The 18,211-nt window shown below is 42.9% G+C and overlaps 1 protein-coding gene across 1 annotated transcript in view; it reads right to left on the reverse strand.

Moving 5' to 3' along the window:
• LOC104302139 (cohesin subunit SA-2) overlaps positions 1-18,177 on the reverse strand; it is a 79,541-nt gene extending 61,364 nt beyond the window's left edge. Inside the window, exons 1-7 of the mRNA XM_054164528.1 lie at positions 18,060-18,177; positions 17,396-17,573; positions 10,753-10,837; positions 9,596-9,742; positions 8,142-8,238; positions 6,522-6,598; positions 643-714 (exon numbers count right to left, since the gene is read on the reverse strand). Coding sequence (XP_054020503.1) covers positions 643-714; positions 6,522-6,598; positions 8,142-8,238; positions 9,596-9,742; positions 10,753-10,837; positions 17,396-17,439 — 522 coding nt within the window. The 5' untranslated portion in view covers positions 17,440-17,573; positions 18,060-18,177. The remainder of the gene's footprint in view (positions 1-642; positions 715-6,521; positions 6,599-8,141; positions 8,239-9,595; positions 9,743-10,752; positions 10,838-17,395; positions 17,574-18,059) is intronic.
• Positions 18,178-18,211: the final 34 nt, after the last annotated feature.

The raw sequence follows: 18,211 nt of genomic DNA on the forward strand, positions 1-18,211 counted from the left end.
TGTTGAGTTGCTGGAATGTGTCCAGAGAAGGGCAACAAAGTTGGTGAGGGGTTTGGGGCACAAGCCCTATGAGGAGAGGCTGAGGGAGTTGGGGTTGCTTAGCCTGGAGAGGAAGAGACTCAGGGGTGACCTTATTGCTCTCTACAACTACCTTAGGGAAGGCTGTGGATAGGCAGGGGCTGGTCTCTTCTCCCAGGCAGCCAGCACCAGAACAAGAGGACACAGTCTCAGGCTGTGCCAAGGGAGGTTTAGGCTGGATGTTAGGAAGAAGTTCTATACGGAGAGAGTGATTGCCCACTGGAATGGGCTGCCAGGGGAGCTGGTGGAGTCACCATCATTGGAGGTGTTCAGGAGGAGACTTGATACGGTGCTTGGTGCCATGGTTTAGTTGATTAGGTGGGTTGAATTAGTTATTAGGTTGGACGTGATGATCTTGAACATCTCTTCCAACCTGGTCTATTCTATTCTGTTCTATTCTATTCTATTCTATTCTATTCTACTCCACTCTATTCTAAATACATTATTATCTCCATTCACTAGCTCAGAATTGAAGATGACTCATTCTGATGTGTTCACCTACACTGGAAATGGGAAATGCAGTCACAGATATATTACAATTACAGAGAACTACCAGAGTCCTACCGTGTCCACTGGCCAAGTAACCGTCAGGATCCAAGGATGGGCCATGAATTTCTTGTACTGCAACCCAGTTTCCTGCAATGCATGAGACAAAGTTTTAAGACCTTTTGGATGAAACAGCACAGTCAATTCACAAAGATGTAAGCATCACGGGTCATGCACCACATTTAAAAGGCTATTAAAACATAAGACAACTCCTATTACAAGTGGCTCATACAATCTAACGCATGAAGCAATCCAATTCCTTCTCATCTTGGAATTTCTTATTTCTAACCAATGACAGAAGAAGAACACACTTTTATACAAATACTGAGTTTTTCTTCCTACAAATAAGAGGCAATTTGGATTTCAAATTTATGAGTCAACATGTGCAACATGTAGTCCTCATTATTATTTCTAAGATACAGCTCCTCAGCAAGGCTAAGTGTATAGTCCTTTCCAACATTTAGTAAGCAGTAAAACATCTAAACTCTAGGAAACTATTCCAAGGTTTTCAAACTATAGAGAAATGATTTCAGCATTAGTGTGACTTCATGTAGAGATGTTTTCTCAATTCTGCAATTATTCCAAGACAAAAGATAAGAAATATATAGTTCTTTATTAGATGAGGCACAATAATCTCTATCCCCATCTGGCTGTACCATTATGCATCAAACTTAACTCTTCCATTGCTACACATTTCAGCAACAAAATGGGAAAGGGAATGAAACCTGCAAAAGAATAAAGCTGCAAGCAAGCACACGCCAATACAAGAAGAAAATTAGAAGCAAGAAGAAGAATAGTCTAAGAAAGAGGGAAGGACAAGCCTATGTCTCCACTGATGAGTAGCTGGAGAGCAGCCAGGCAGAAAGGGACCTGGGGGTACTGGTTGACAGGAGGCTGAACATGAGACAGCTGTGTGCCCAGGTGGCCAAGAAGGCCAATGGCATCCTGGCTTGTATCAGAAACATCATGGCCATCAGAAGCAGGGAGGTCATTGTGCCCCTGTACTCAGCACTGGTTAGGCCACACCTTGAGTACTGTGTCCAGTTCTGGGCCCCTCAATTCAAGAAAGACGTTGAGATGCTCAAACGTGTCCAGAGAAGGGCAGCAGAGCTGGTGAGGGGTCTGGAGCACAAGCCCTATGAGGAGAGGCTGAGGGAGCTGGGATTGTTTAGCCTGGAGAAGAGAAGGCACAGGGAAGACCTTATTGCTCTCTGCAACTACCTGAAAGGAGGTTGTTAGCCAGGCGGGGGTTGGTCTCTTCTCCCAGGCAACCAGTGACAGAACAAGAGGACACAGTCTCAAGCTGCACCAGGGATAGTTTAGGCTCAAGGTGAGGAGAAAGTTCTTCACTGAGAGAGTAACTGGCCAGTGGAATGGGCTGCCCAGGGAGGTGGTGGAGTCACCATCCCTGGAAGTGTTTAAAAAAAAAGACTGGATGAGGCACTTAGTGCCATGGTTTAGTTGATTAGATGGTATTGGGTGATAGGTTGGACTTGATCTCAAAGGTCTTTTCCAACGTAGTTGATTCTGTGAGTACTACAGCCCACAAACATATATATGCCTCAATGACTGTATTAAAGCCATTCTCTGCTTCCAATTCCATCGCTAGCTTTCACAGAATCACAGAAGGACTGCAATTGAGAAGTTGTCTTTAAGATCATTTAACCAAATGTCACCTGCTCAAGCAAGGTCGGACAGAGCAAGCTGCCCAGTACCATGTGGGACCAGTCCCCCAACACCTAGTAATGTGGTTAGCATAACTAACACCATCTGATGAAGCAAGCAGCCATTCTCTGTGACCAAGCAGGTCACATATCCATTTCCTTTCCCTCATTATCAGGCCCTGAAGGCCCTGTGAACCAAGCAGACAAACCAAACAGATTTCTTCTTCCACTAACTGCTGACCTCAAGGTTCCTGGGCATCAAGCTGATTACTCCCTTATCTACTGGCCTTGAAGGCCCCACGGACCCAGCCACCCCAAAGGTGATGGTTACGGTGACACTGTCCCAGAACAACACCCAGAACACTGTCCATAAAATCATGTGGTTGCAAGGCCTAAATGGGGAACTTGGACAAGTGGCAAGGATACCTCCACTATCATCTGTTTCCTCCAAGGACCCAGTGATTTGTATTCTTCTATATGATTTTCAAGTCTAGATTATGACTGTTATATTGATACAGCAAATCACACATTAAGATTTGACCTGAACTGCAGAGGGTCCAGGTGATGAGAAAAGCTACGCTGTACAACAAATTCCATATTACTCTATAATAAACTTGTGGAAATCCTGTGCTATACCAACCATAACATCCTATTACTAAATCTTGACTTGTAACTACAATTAGTGCCTTCATTATTCTACCAAGGATCCCTAAAAGAACCTATCTGTCCCCTCAGTGTCAGGAGACACTATGTGCCATCAGCTTTGTAATATCTTCACAGATGGCAGACTCCACAATCCCTCTGGGCAACCTGTTTCACTGTTTGACCACCCTCATAGTAAAAGAGGTTTCTTGTGTTCAGGTGAAATTTCATGCACTTCAGTTTCTGCTCACTGCCCATCTAAGGTAGTAGTGTAGCAGGTTATTCCTTCCAAGGTTCATGGGATTTCCTGTTGCAGAACTTCATGAGGTTCCCTTCTGCTCAACTCTCCAGTCTGTTCACAGAATTACAGCATGGTAGAGGTTGGAAGGGACCTCTGGAGATCATCAAGTCCAACCCCCCTGCCAAGCCAGGTTCACCTAAAGAAGGCTACACAAGAACATGTCCAGGCAGGTTTTGAATGTGTCCAGAGATGGAGACTCCACCACCAAGAGGCAGCCTGTTCCAGTGCTCCATCACCTTTAAAGACGTTCCTCCTCATATTTAGATGGAACTTCTTATGTTTGAGTTTGTGCCCCTTACCTCTTGTCCCATCACCACCTGCCACTGAAAAAAGACAGGTGCCATCCTCCTGACACCCAGCCTTTAACAATTTATAACCACTTATGAGATTATGCCCCAGTCATCACTTTTCCAGACTAAAAAGACCAAATTCTCTTGGTCTTTTCTCATGAGGAAGATGTTCTATTCCTCTAATCATCTTTGCAGGCCTTTTCTACTCCCTCCCCAGCACGTCTCTGTCCTTCTCAAACCAGGGACCCCAGAAATGGACACAGTATTCCAGATGTGGCATTACTAGGGCAAAGCAGAGCGGGAGGATAACCTCCCTCAACCTCTTCTTGATTCACCCCAGAATGCCATTTGCCTTCTTGGCCACAAGGGCACATTGCTGTCTCATGGTCATCCCATTGTCCATCTGGTCTTCTTCTCCAGAGCTGCTCTCCAACATATCAACCCCCAGTTTGTAGCAATCCATGGGCTTGTTCTTCCCCAGATACAGTTCTTTACACTTGCCCTTAATGGATTTAATTTGATTTCTCCATGCCCAGCTCTCCAGCCTGTCCAGGTCATGCTGGATGGCAGTGCAGCCTTCTGGCATGTCAGCCACTCCTCCCGGATTGGTATTATCAGTACATTTGCTGCGATCATTGATGAATATATTGTACAGGGCTGGACCCAGTATCAACCCTGTCCTTCAACCAGTTTCAAATCCATCTCACTGCCCAATCATCCAATCCATACTTAAGTTTGGCTGCAAGGGTTCCATGGGAGACAGTGTCAAAACCCTTGCTGAAGTCCCACCTCCCCCCTCATCTATCTATCTGCTCTTCAGGTCCCCTTGAACAACAGAACAACCACCTGGTGAACAACAGCCTGGTCTAGCAGCTACTCCTCTTGGTTTTGAATCATCTGCAAATTTGCTATTAGTATACCCTGTCCTATTAGTATACCTATTGTCCTATTGGTTGTTATTAAAGGTGTTAAATAGTATTGGCCCAAATATCAAACTCTGGTGTACACCACTAGTGTCTAGCCTCCAACTAGACTTTGTGCCACTGATCACTACTCTGTGAGCCCAGCAGCTCATCCAGTTTTCAGTTCACCTCACTGTCCACTTAACTAGCTCACACTTCACCAGCTTGCATGACAACAGCCTCTATTTGGCACTACTTCTCAACCAGCTTTATCACTGAACTGCATTTCCATGCTATTTATGAAAAACATGAGATAGAGGAAACAACTCACTTGAAAACAACAAACTACTTTGCTCCTGCTCTTACCATAGTTTTGCTTCAACAGAAGTTAGTTTAATCCTCAAACATTTTTTAAACCACCTAATAACTGCAGTTAACATAAAAATGGTTAATACTAGTCATAACATATCAAACAAGTTGACAGATGCTGTCTTTAAAAAATACTTTATTCTGTATAATAATTTTAGAAGGTTTTTTTGATTCAGCTTATTTTAAAAACACAGAATTTCAGAATCCACTAAATTTAGAATTAAATGGGGAGAGAAAGACACTGAGTATGTAACACAGAGACTGCTGTTTCCATTCATCAATAAAATGCTTCATAATAACAGCACACCAAAATACTGCCCCCAAAAGACAGTTACTTTGTTTTTACAGCATGCAGAATACACCTTCTAAAGCAACTGCAGAACATACCTTTTTGCCCACCAGGACAGATTAAAAGGTTACAGAGCTGTAACACATGCAGGCTGATGATAACAATAATCACATTTTTGTAACTTCCAGAGTACTTATCCTATGAGTGCTCTTCAGGGCTTATTGAGTTGGGAAAGAAGTGACAGACTACTAGTTCATATGGCCAGACACATATCTGATCATTTCTGTCAAAAAATTAGCCCAAGCACTACTACACTTCTAAAATGAAGAAAAACACTTGGCGAATTCATCCTCTGTGGGAATTCCTACAGCAGCTGGTCTTTGAGAGACACTCAATTAAATAGGGCTGATGGCTGCTGCTTTACAAATCAATTCAGAGGTGGCAAATACAGAAAAAAGGTGCAGAAACAGTCACGAGAGTAATGCAGAAAGTTTGATGTTGGCATAATCAGTCAAGAAGCAGAGAAACGGTATTGTAAAACTGCACTTTTTTAAACAATCCCCAAGAAAGTAGATATTCACAATTGCATTGAGAATTACCTACAAATGAGAAATCTCATCTTTCATATGACATAATACAGTTATGAAAGCTCACAGTAAAACAAAAAGGACAATACCCAAATACAAATATCATCTAAAAAGTATCATTAAATTAGCTCGCCAGTAGGATAGGATAGGATAGGATAGGGTAGGATAGGGTAGGGTAGGGTAGGGTAGGGTAGGATAGGATAGGATAGGATAGGATAGGATAGGATAGGATAGGATAGGATAGGATAGGATAGGATAGGATAGGATAGGATAGGATAGGACAAACCAGGTTGGAAGAGACCTTCAAGATCATCGTGTCCAACCTATCATCCAACACCACCCAATCAACTAAACCATGAACCAAGCACCCCAGCAAGTCTCCTCCTGAACACCTCCAGTGATGGTGACTCCACCACCTCCTCAGGCAGCCCATTCCAATGGACAATCACTCTCTCTGTGTAACAGACAATGGTATTTTTTAAAGGACCTATGAAGCAAATACCAAAGGAACTGTTTGCCAGCAGCAATTATAACCTTTATAAAGTCACTGTTAAAACAACTCCTAAGAGAAGTCCAGACACAGGAAGACTGCAGTTAGATAACCCTAATAGAACTCTGAAAGTCTGAAGTGACTTAAAAATAAAATCCTGCTGCTGCTGAGTCATTACAACACCAAATTTCTCAGTTGTGGGAGGAAAAAAAAAGGGAAAAAAAACCCCAAGGGACTATTTTCCTAAATTAAGGAAACAGGACACAGTTCCTGATAAGCAGCAGGAGCTCTCTTCAGGTTAGCTATTAAGGTAGAGCCTACTGTTTATATACAAAAGGCATGCAAATTCAAAGCTGTGCCTACCTCATCAAAAGTCTCTGTCATTTTTCGCATGACATCCTTCTTGTGTAAACTCTGAAACATCTCTGCCGTTACCATGCCTAGAAAAGTAATGTTTTGACAAGAAGAATTACCAACAACCCTATTATATTCATCCAGTCCAAATCACAGTAAGGACTTCATTTTAAATTTAGAAACACCAAGGAGTGGGGACTCTGTTTTATTTCTGTTTACACTGGTACAGGCTACCTATATACAGGGAGACACACAGATTCATTTGTAGTAGAAAATACAGATGAACCAAAACAGAAATTCCTGTTAGAGAAATCTGCCCTGTGCTGTCTGGCATGGCCATTTTCTCTGTCCATTGATTTACTTCAAGGATTTACTACAATTTTTGCCTATGGCTAGTCAAAGGCCTCAAAGCATTTCCCATAAGACAAGGCATATTTGTCAAAGACCTGGAAAAAACATGTGAAGTATAAAAGGTACATTCTAGCTGTTTAAATACACCACTAAGTTTCAAACTAACAGAATAGTCTTCCTAAAACTCCTACTTGCAATCCTGAAGTATTTTGCTAGTAGACTGTCCCCAGAAGTCACTGTTTCATTCTCTGTTATGAAACAGTAACCAAAAGGAGGCAAGAGATGGCTTTTCCAGCCACCAAAGCAGGGAGCTTTTGCCTGAGAGGGGCAAAAGAATGACACTCACACAAATAGATTGAAAGTGATGGAAAGTTTAAATGGAAAGTAGTGTTTTACAGAAGCTACAAGCATAGCAACAAAAGACTCCCAAAGTGTACAGAGTCCCTTATAGCACACCCAAAAAACTCCCAACACTTTGCTTTTCCCCACCTGAGGGTGTACCCAAAACCCCCAAGGCTCTTTCTTGCCCCTCCCCTCCCTCTCCTCCTCCCCCCTCCTCCCCCCCCGCGACTGCTAGGTTAGTCTCAGGCTGGCCAGGTCTGAGATTGTCCCCTGCTTTCTCCTGGCATTAGGCCTAGCCAGGCCTAAGAGGCCTTGAGATTACTCCCCCACCATTACCCGATAGGCAGCAACTCCACAGGAGCAGAAAGGGAAGAAAGAAGAAGAAAATGACTTTGCAGATGGATTTTTAGGGTGCAGAATATTATGGGTATGAAATAAGCTACTTCCTGTGTCCACCTGCTGGGTTGGACCCTCTGGACAGCGGAGGTGTAGCTTATGTGGCAGTAACAGGAGGCACCCAGCATAAACTGCCACAACCAGCTGTTTATTTTCAAACAAATATACTAGCAAAACAGAAGATACCAGGAAATTACAAAACAAGTGCAACTGAAACAATGGATTTTAATGAGACCAGTTATCAAAACCATCTTCCCTATCTGGGGAGTCTGTAAAGCAATGGGACATGCCACTTCAGAAACCTGACCTTGGAAACCATGTTCAGATACAGCTCTGGGAGTTGGTATGCTGCAAAGAGCCAAAGAATTTAACCAGCAACATTCTTTACTATTAGTGGTGCTCATCTGGAATTTGTCTGAACAGGAGGGTATAGATTATAAGTACATGATTTACTGGAGAGAAAAACTCCATTTTAGAAAGCACACTCCAGACTACTCTCACACACAGACAATGGAAAGGGCTACTAAGAGGGTAAATTACCTTGACAGCCTGAGCACTGAATGAAGAAGTTGATTAGATCTAGAAGTGCCACATTCCTGTCTTGTTTATAAGCTTCAACCCAGTCATCTACTACAGACTAAAACAGATTAAAGAAACACATTAGTGGGGAGCTGAACATGGCAATGCTGCACTCCTCACACTGAGGACATCCATTAAAAAAAGACACAAAGTAATGTTGCATCTGTGTTAAATTATAAAAAGGAGAATTAACTCCACACCATTTTGTACATGCAAAAAGACTCCTTCTAGGGCAAAATGAATCCTTGAACTACTCATTCATAAGTACTGCTCTAGGCAGTATTGCCATCCACAAATGCTTTGCTCCCTGTTAACAGGGAAAATAACCACAGCTTCAATAGATTTCATATACAAAAAACCAAAACTTATCCTTGTCTTCCTGATTTCTTGCCAGCACTGAGGTAATAGTTTCATTTAGAAAACCAAAACCCACCCATATTCAAACTCTGCACTATCTAATAATTAATATAATATTAAATCTTCCCTAGCACCCAGTTTGCACAGAAGGATGAGAGTTCATGTACTACACTCCAGCTTAATAAAAAAACTCCAAACTTCATTTCTAAGGCAGTACAGCCTACAGCCTGCATGTGACACAGGCCTGCTGGGACAAGCAGGCTTAGACCCACCTGTAGTGCCACACGTCTAATGAATTCCAGCAGCAGCAGTCTGGACTCAAGCAGCTGCTTTTCCAACCCCTTCGTATCATGCTTTGCACAGCAGAAGCTGAGCCCTTCAAGGAGTTCTACTGCAGTTAATGCAGCTGTAGCTTGGCAAAAATTCATCCACATAAACATCTTGGAAAAACTAAGGTCTCAAACCCCACATATAAAAATCTGGGATACAGATTTTAATCCTTCATACACGTGTGGAAACATAGTGTTATACACATGTTGACATTGAAGAAAGCTGCTAACTACATAGGGGCACAGGGAACCTGACTATTAGGCAAATTGTTGTCAAACTACATTGGAGGGGAAGTCAAATACCAAAATGCAAACTCACAGGGGGAAAAAAACCACAAATTTAAATAAAAAACCCACCACAAACAAACAAAAACCCAGCCTGATTTTCAGAAGCTTGACCAGCCACAATTTTCCACTAATGCAATCTTTTCTGTATTTTTACAAAACAATTCTCTTTTAATGCACTCAGATGTTGGCTTAGGAAGGCAGGTTTAGGTACATATTTCCTTCCTCCTTTATTTAAGCATCTGCCAGCTACATATTGACTAATTCTTGAAGGTGCATTCTCCTCAAGAGCCATGCTTATAAAAGTTTCCCAATCAAGCGCTTTTCTTCCCCACCTGTGGCAAAACAGAACAAAACTTCAGTGCTCCAGAGTAAAGTTACTAAAAGGACTACTGTTTCTCCACCTTCCCTCCATCAACTCTCAGAACTCAGAGCTAGAAATACCTGCATGGCCCGCTTCCCCATGCTAACCACTTCAAACAACGTAACTGCCTCGACCACTTCTGCATTCTGAAGCCGGCTGGCTCTTCTGCTACTGGAAGAACTTCTCCTTACGTTCTCACACTGTTCTTGGACCTTCCCTTTCTCTCTCTGAAATGAATCAAGCAAAGAAAACACAACATGTAACAGCAATCCACAAATAAATGAATTCTCTCCTAACAACAAGTTTATTTTACTCTCACTGCAATGATTTCCCAGAGTGTTAACTTTTCAACTTCAAGGACACTGATAAAGCCTTATCAAACATGACCTTGTTAGAAGGGGATGAAAGAAACGATTTAGTGGTTTGAGTTTTTTCTCAGCAATGCCTAGTAAGCATAGCAAAGTGTAACAGTAAAGAAGCTTCTGAACAAATGTATACTACCCTGGAGGCACTTTTCAGTGGCAGCTGTAATTTCTGAAGAACAGCCAGGAATCACAGCAGCTCTTCTACACCTTTCCACTCACAGGGTAAACACACAAACCTGCAAATTAACATCAGCTGCATACAACCCACAGCTAAGGAAAAACACACTGAAGCAAAAAGAGGTGGGGCTATTTAGCTTGCAGAAAAGGAGACTGAGAAGTGACCTCATTAATGTTTGTAAAGATGTAAAGAGTGAGTGCCAAGAGAATGGAGTCAGGCTCTTCTCAGTGATGCCCAATGACAGGATAAGGGGCAATGGGTGGAAGTTGAGGCATAGGAAGCTCCATGTAAACATGAGGACGACTTTTTTTTCACTGTGAGGGCAATGGTACAGTGGAACAGGCTGCCCAGGGGGGTTGTGGAATCTCCCTCTCTGGAGATATTCCAAACCCGCCTGGATGCATTCCTGTGTGATCTGATATAAGTGATCCTGCTCTGGCAGGGGAGTTGGACTACATGATCTCTCGAGGGCCCCTCCAGCCCCTAACATTTTGTGATTCTGTGTGGCTGCTCAAAAGCCAGCATTAAGGCTGTGTTGACAACACAATTTGGGGGTGAAGATGTATGCAGTGACTTGATTTTTAGAGGCACTGCATTGTGACTGTTTTATGCAATACTCAATTTTGTAGTTGTACGAGACAGAAAATAAATTCCATTTAAAAAGGGGGGAAAAAAAGGAAGAACCTCCACTTACTGGTGTTTTCAGGTTGCCATTTCTCACACAGCTGCCATTCTGCACAGCAGACTCAGGTACAGTCTCATCATTGACAGCATTCTCTCTGAAGCATAACAAACATGTTGAAGGGGTTAGCAGGGAGAACACAGAACTACACATTTCTGTACAAGTAATCAAAGACAATAAAAGCATATATATGTATTTTAATATATTAATCATTCAGAAGTTTCATCATCATTTTGTTACTGAAAACCAAACATCTAACTTTAAAAGTACAACAGAAATCTGGGGCCATTTTCAAATTATTTGCTTTCCTGTAAAAAAAATAAAGATATATATATGTGTAATTAGAAAACTAGCAAAACTAGCAAGGATATCAAGACAGAAGAAAGTAAGTAAATGAAACAGAAAGCTGATGTTGACTTAAGGCTGCCTTTGTTGACTTAAGAGCTTTATATCATGAATCAATAGCCCAAGTATGCATTCACCCCATGGGTGCTCTACACAAAACAAAATAGCAACATTTGACGAGGCTACAATTTAACATAAGAAGAAGAAATTGTTTCACTTTGTCTATTAAAACATGCTGTAGAAAAATGACACACAAAAAAACATCTCATTTGCTTATTTGATGGAGGAGTAATTTTATAAATAGAGATGCACCTTCTGGAATGTCTGAAGCCATACATTTATCTGCAATGAAACCATGCCACTTTTCATCATTCCAAATGCTAACAATATGCTTTGCCAGAGGTCATGTTAAAGCGGATGAGCTGGATCCCACTTGTGCAGCAGGTCCAGTACTGGAGGTTGGCTGCTCTAGCCTCCTTTTAAACTACGGTGGCCAGGACATGAAGTCAGTTGACTTGTACTATAAGAAGGCATAAAAAGAAAGCAAATATGAGAGTATACAGTTACTATCATTTTCATGAGACTGCTTCAACAAGTGTACTAACACAACTGACCACTTTACAAATTAAAAAAAGTGTATTACACTGCCAGATATAGACAGCTCTCCATTACCCAGTGTTGGAGAATCCAGATGGAGAATAAACTGTACTGCGGATGCAGAGCCAGACCAACCTCAGCTAGGTTTATCAATGACAGATAGGCACTATTGTCATTCTTCTTCCCAACACTTTCAGTCAGACATTTTGCTCTGCAAAGCAAATCTTGAGGCTGAATAGCATTAACTGCAAGACCACAGTCCTGATGTTATTTCCTTAGTAAGAGAAGAAGTTTTTATTCAGACACATCTCTTTATTTTTATCAGCTGGGACACTTCACCATAAGCAATGTGACTCCTATAGAAATGCTATAGAAAATATATAAAATTCTATAAAAATTGAAGAAATTTCTCAGCACATTTATGCAAATGTTTAACTTCCCTACAGAGTAAAGTTAAACTCAGTGAATGTCTTGCCATAGAAAAGTTAAAAATGTGCCACAGTGTTTCACAGATGGAAGCCAAGAAAATAATTTAGGATAAATTAACCCTTAGATCAGTTGTCTAGAATTCTGCATGCTATAGAAAAATGAGAGGTGAACTATAGCTCACAACCAAATCAACATACTAGAAGCAATAGCTTACAGAAGTTTTCAAATGTCCTCTTTGATTTGTAGTTGTGAGCCACAGAGAGTAAGTATTTCAAGCACCACCACAGAATCTGTATTGGGTTGGAATGAGCGGGAGTTAATTCTCCTCACAGCATCTTTCTAGTGCTGTGTTTTGCAGCAGCAGTTGATAACACAGCAGTGTTTTGGGTACTGTTGAGTAAGTATCCAGGCTGTGTCCTTTCAACATTTCCCTGCCCCAAGAGTACATTGAGGGGTGGGCAAGATCTTGGGAGTGGACATGGCTGAGTGTGGTTACATTCCTACTGATCTACCGATGAAATTCGTTTAGAATTATCTTTGTTTTCCTTTTTCATCAAAACATTCAGCTAGAGAGTTTCAGTTGCTGACCTTTCTTAAAGGATGAGCGCCTCAGTTTAAGAAGGACATCGAGACACTTGAATGTGTCCAGAGAAGGGCAACAAGGCTGGTGAGAGGCCTTGAGCACAAGCCCTATGAGGAGAGGCTGAGGGAGCTGGGATTGTTTAGCCTGGAGAAGAGGAGGCTCAGGGGTGACCTCATTGCCTTCTACAACTACCTGAAAGGTGGTTGTAGCCAGGAAAGGATTGGTCTCTTCTCTCAGGCAACCAGCACCAGAACAAGGGGACACAGTCTCAAGCTGTGCCAGGGTAGGTTTAGACTCGAGGTGAGGAGAAAGTTCTTCACTGAGCGAGTCATTTGTCATTGGAATGTGCTGCCCAGGGAAGTGGTGGTGTCACCGTCCCTGGAGGTGTTCAAGAGGGGATTGGACATGGCACTTGGTGCCATGGTCTAGTCATGAGGTCTGTGGTGACAGGTTGGACTCAATGATCTTTGAGGTCTCTTCCAACCTTAGTGACACTGTGATACTATGATACAGCCTAAAACTGTCACACTGAGCCAGCTGACTCAGACTGTCCAAAGAGGTATTCCATACCGTATGACATCAGCTCAGATATAAGAATGAAGTGGGGGGATTTGTCCATGGCGTCTATTCTCCCAAGTAACCACCAAGCTTAGAGAGCCCTGCTTCCCGAGGCTGACCATCATCCTGCTGATGGGAAGTACAGACTAACAGCTCTCACTCTGCTTTTTGCTTCCACACAGTCTATTGCTGTTTGCTTATTAGTGCTATTAAAATTGCTCCTATCTTATACCGGCTTCTGTTATATTTTTCCCCTCTCCCGCTGTCCACTTAAGAGGGGGAGTGATAGAGCAGCTTTGGTAGGCATCTGGCCTCCAGGCCAGGGCCAAACCACCACAGGATCATAGAATGGTCTGGGTTGGAAGGGAACACTGAAGGTCAGCTACCCCCTCTGCAGCAAGCTGGGGCATCCTCAATTAGGTCAGGCTGAGCCCTGTCAAGCCCCACTTTGAATATCTCCAGGGATAGGGCCCAAATCACCTCCCTGGGCAACAGGTTCAGTGTTCCACCACCCTCGTAGTAAAAAGCCTGTTCCTAACATCCAATCTAAATCAGCTTTTCTCTAGTTTGAAGCCATTGCCCCTCCTCCTGTCACTACAGCCTCTCTCCATCCTTCTTGTAGACCCCCTTGAGGTACTGGAAGGCCACTAATAGGTCTCCCCAGAGCCTCCCCTTCTCCAGGCTGAACAATCCCAGCTCCCTCAGACTGCCTTCACAGCAGAGGTGCTCCAACCCCCTGATCATTTTTTGTGGCACTCCTCCAGACCAGCTCTATCAGGTCCATGTCCTTCCTATATTGAGGGCTCTAGCCCTGTACACAGTACTCCAGGGGAAGTCTCAATGGAGCAAAGTGGCAGAATAACCTCTCTGGATCTGCTGACAACAAATCTTTTGATACAGCTATAAGGAGTTAAGGTTGTCAAAAAGTGGATTGAGATAGCAGCCCACGATGTGATTTGCTTTCTGGGCTGCAAGTGCACAGTCTGCTCATGCACAGCTTCTTGTCCATCAGCACCCCCAAGTCTTTTTCCACAGGGCTGCTTTCTATCACCTCATGCCCTCATCTGTACTGATAGGGAGCACTGTTCTGGCCCAGGTGCAGAACCCTGCACTTGCTCTTGTTGAACCTCATGAGGTTCACCTGGGCCCACCTCTCCAGTTTGACCAGGTCCCTCTGATGTATCAACACCACCACTCAGCTTGGTGTCATCTGCAATCTTGCTGATGGTGCATTCGATCCCACTGTCTATATCATTGATACAAATATTAAATAGCACAGATCCCAGTACAGACCCCTGAGGGGACACCACTTGTCACTGCTCTCCATCTGGACTTCAAGCCAGAGACTTTCCAGTTGAGAAAAATAAGCAGCAACAGACAAGCAATATGTACTGCTTTTCTGATGCCAGCTAGCTCTTCCCAGTTTCTTCTACAGATCACAAATAAACAAAAAGAATCCAAACAAGTTTGTCAGGGAGCTACTTATACTATGTGATTAATCATTTCACTCCTGATTTCAAAGCAGAATGCAACATTATGGGACTGTACTAGCAAGTTCTTACTTGCAATTTCACCAAAACTACAACTCAGATGCCAGCCAACATTGTGGTAACATGTGTTACGTGTTTCTGTCTTATGCCTCAACACAATGCTCAAAACACTTTCAATCTTCCTGAACTGTTTGCATATATTATTCAGCAACTTAGTCCATGCCATAATGAAAATGAATGCATTTCATTTGGTTACAGAAAAAATTGAGTCCAAGCTCAATTAACACATTTAAATAACAAAAATCAGAACTGCTGCAGGACAATTCAGTCAAGCACTTGTCTGATCATGTACTATTAGTATCTCTGTCCAGAATATACTTCTTTGAAGCTTTAACTCATGCACCTCTTTCCCAAGAACATCCTGAAAGATGGCACTACAGATGGTACCTACAGACCCTGGACTATCTACTTTCTCAGTTTATGCCAGGCAAAATGTGCCTGTAGTAAAAGATGCTTAACAAAGTGAATGCCTGGTATAATGAACAGCATGCTTACCAAAGCTGAGCAAAACCTCCAAGAATGAGGCCACTGATCCACAGCTTCCTAAAACAGCATCTCTCTGATGAAAACAGTTAGAGTAACTTTCATATATGCACTAAACATTGTCTTAAACAATCAACAAATGTAACTAAGCACTAAATACTAATATTAAAAAGCCATTTAGCTTCTGAATTGTTTTGGTTATTAGCACACCACAGCACAAAGCAATGCCATGGGAAGCACTGGGCTATTGCAGACAACCTACATAAAGACAGAGGGTGTTTTTTTTAAATCCAGATACTATCCATAGTCATGCCTGAGTTTTGGGGGTTATATGTTTGTCTGTTTTGTTCCAGTTTACGGCTTCTCTTTGTTTTGTTTTACCACCCCCCAGCTCCTTTTAATAGCGATGTTTCCAGTAAGGTTATTCATAAAGCAGATACTTAAAACATTTTTAGGAACTAGGAACTGAACCCCATGAAACTGCTTAGAAATTAAATGAGATATTTTAATGGAGTTTTTATTTGCACAGCTAAGTTTCTGTTGAAGAAATTGTAAAAAGAATTAAACGACCTCTTAAGTTCTTCAGCACAACAGGAACCATGGTACCTGTCTGAGGATGACATGTGAACACTTCTTCATCAATCCTTATTCAACAGCTTCATTTACCATCTGTTCAGCTACAGGAGTGCAACAGTAGGTTTGACAAATACTGAACTGGCATTTTTGGAATTGTCTTTGCCCCCCTATGTTAGTCTGCACCATACTGAGCATTTTTGCACACCTACATTTACTGCCTCATGCAATGGCAAGAAACAGTTCTCAGCCATTTACTTTTTTCCATCAGCAATCAGTAAGAAAGCATAGGTAGAATTCCATTCCTATCTCATCCTGATTTTCACCTTTATATCCTGTAATGCACAGCTCATAGACTAGTTCCTACTTTGCATTCCTGCCACAGTATGTTCCTTTCACTAGCACTTGAAGTATTACTGATGAAATAAAAACACTTCAGGTAGGAAGGACACTTAGTCCTTTGTCTAGTCCCCAAACACAACACTATTATGAGAATTTCTGAATTCAATTTTCTTATCAAGACAAACATTTGGAGCAGATTCTGACTCACACTTAAAAGAAAAGCTATCTCTCCAAAGACATGACATTCCTTTAGCTGTGTAAAAGGAACATGTTAATCTACATTAGTTAAAGAATTCTACCTATAGATTTTTTAACTTATACATCTGCTTCGTCTGTTAGAAGCAATATAGAAACTCAGCTGCACAACTGCCAGGTACCTTCCTGATAGTTCTGAAACAAAGAGGCTGGTTTCCCATAAACATCCTGGAAAGGACATATTGCAAGCTATATTAATCATCATCATAGACTACAAGAAATATATGTCTCAGCTTTCATTAGGGTTTAACAAAGCAAAAGACCTGGATCAGGTTTACTTATAAGGTGACAAGATCACCTGCAGTGAGTCCAATGCATGCAACACCAGACATCTAAGAAGCTTTACTCTTTAAAGCCAGATAAGATATAATCAAACATTTTACCATTTATTTGTTAGTATATGCTCTTTCTACTTCCAAATACCCTTCTGTAAACAATAATATGAAAACATTTGTTTTACAGATCATTTCAACTGATGACTGAAAATATACATTATGAAATGGGGAAGACTTGATAAAAGACAGCTATAGAGAAGCCATGTACCTCTCAGCACCAACAGGGAGACTACAGATTACTCAGCACTCTTCCCTCTCATCATGCCCAGTTTCACCACTGAAGTGAACACATGTACTGCCTGTGAATCTGCCCATCACAGTAAGTTGACTTGCACTGCAGTGAATTCAGGCACAATAAGCTTGGAAGGCCAAGGTCCATGGCAATCAGCCTAAAACACTATACTAAAAGATGCTAAATAATACATAAAATTGAACAAAAGGAAGACATTAGGAATCAGATGTAGAGTATAGCAAATCCTTTTCTTTTTCCCCTCCCACGCAAAATGACACATTGCAGACTGTCCGAGTATCTGCAGGGCACACATTCAAGAGACAGTGCTCTGATTTACCAACAGATTTTGCAGGCAACCTGTGCCAGGTCTTACTTTTGGCTGGAAAGATTACTGGCTGTGTTGGGCTCAGCTATCATTTCCGCTACATTATCTCAGCAGCACAGACAGCAAGCTAACACGATCAGCACTGCTTCTGTGGAAACTTCAAGATCGGTAGAGTTATAACCTTAACAAAGCTTTGGCTCTGGCGAGTGAAACAGCAGCCACAAAACTGTCAAGAAAAGAAAACAGAGAGTTAATTGTAGGCAGCTCCCTCGATACTACCCAGGTCGCAGCAAGGCATGCAACTCCAAGAAAGAAGCCCATTCATAGAATTCGGAGGTGGGATCGCTGCACCTGGCAAGAGCCCTGACAAGGCAGCGCACACAAAGCCGCCCGGGACCGTATGGCCCATTTACGCTCCTTTCACTCGGGCAGACATCCACACTGCTGGCGGCACCGGGCACCGCGCCCCGCTCTCCCCACACGGGAGGGTCGCCGCCGCCGCTGCTGATGCTGTGAGGGAACGCAACGGGCGGTGGTGGCAGTGTGGCCCGGGACACGCGGATCCTCACCCAGCCCACCTGCCCGTCCAAACGCGCATACAGACGCACAGCTACGGGCTGGCCGCGGTCGCGCCAGGTTAGGCGGCGAGGTGCGGCCCAGGGGCGGCGGGACGAAAGAAGGGCGAGCGGGCGCGGCAGAACCCGACACTCACCTACCCCGGGGACGCGCTCCTCAGGCCCGACCAGGCGCCGACACCGCCCTCTTTGGCTGCCCCCTCCCTCCTGGGCACTCGCGCTCCCCAACTACAGTACCCCCGGACCCAGCTCCAGCCCAGCGTCAATCACAGCCGTCCCTGGGCGCCAT

The sequence above is a fragment of the Dryobates pubescens genome, chromosome 10 (assembly GCF_014839835.1).
Source record: "Dryobates pubescens isolate bDryPub1 chromosome 10, bDryPub1.pri, whole genome shotgun sequence".
Taxonomy (NCBI): Eukaryota; Metazoa; Chordata; class Aves; order Piciformes; family Picidae; genus Dryobates; species Dryobates pubescens.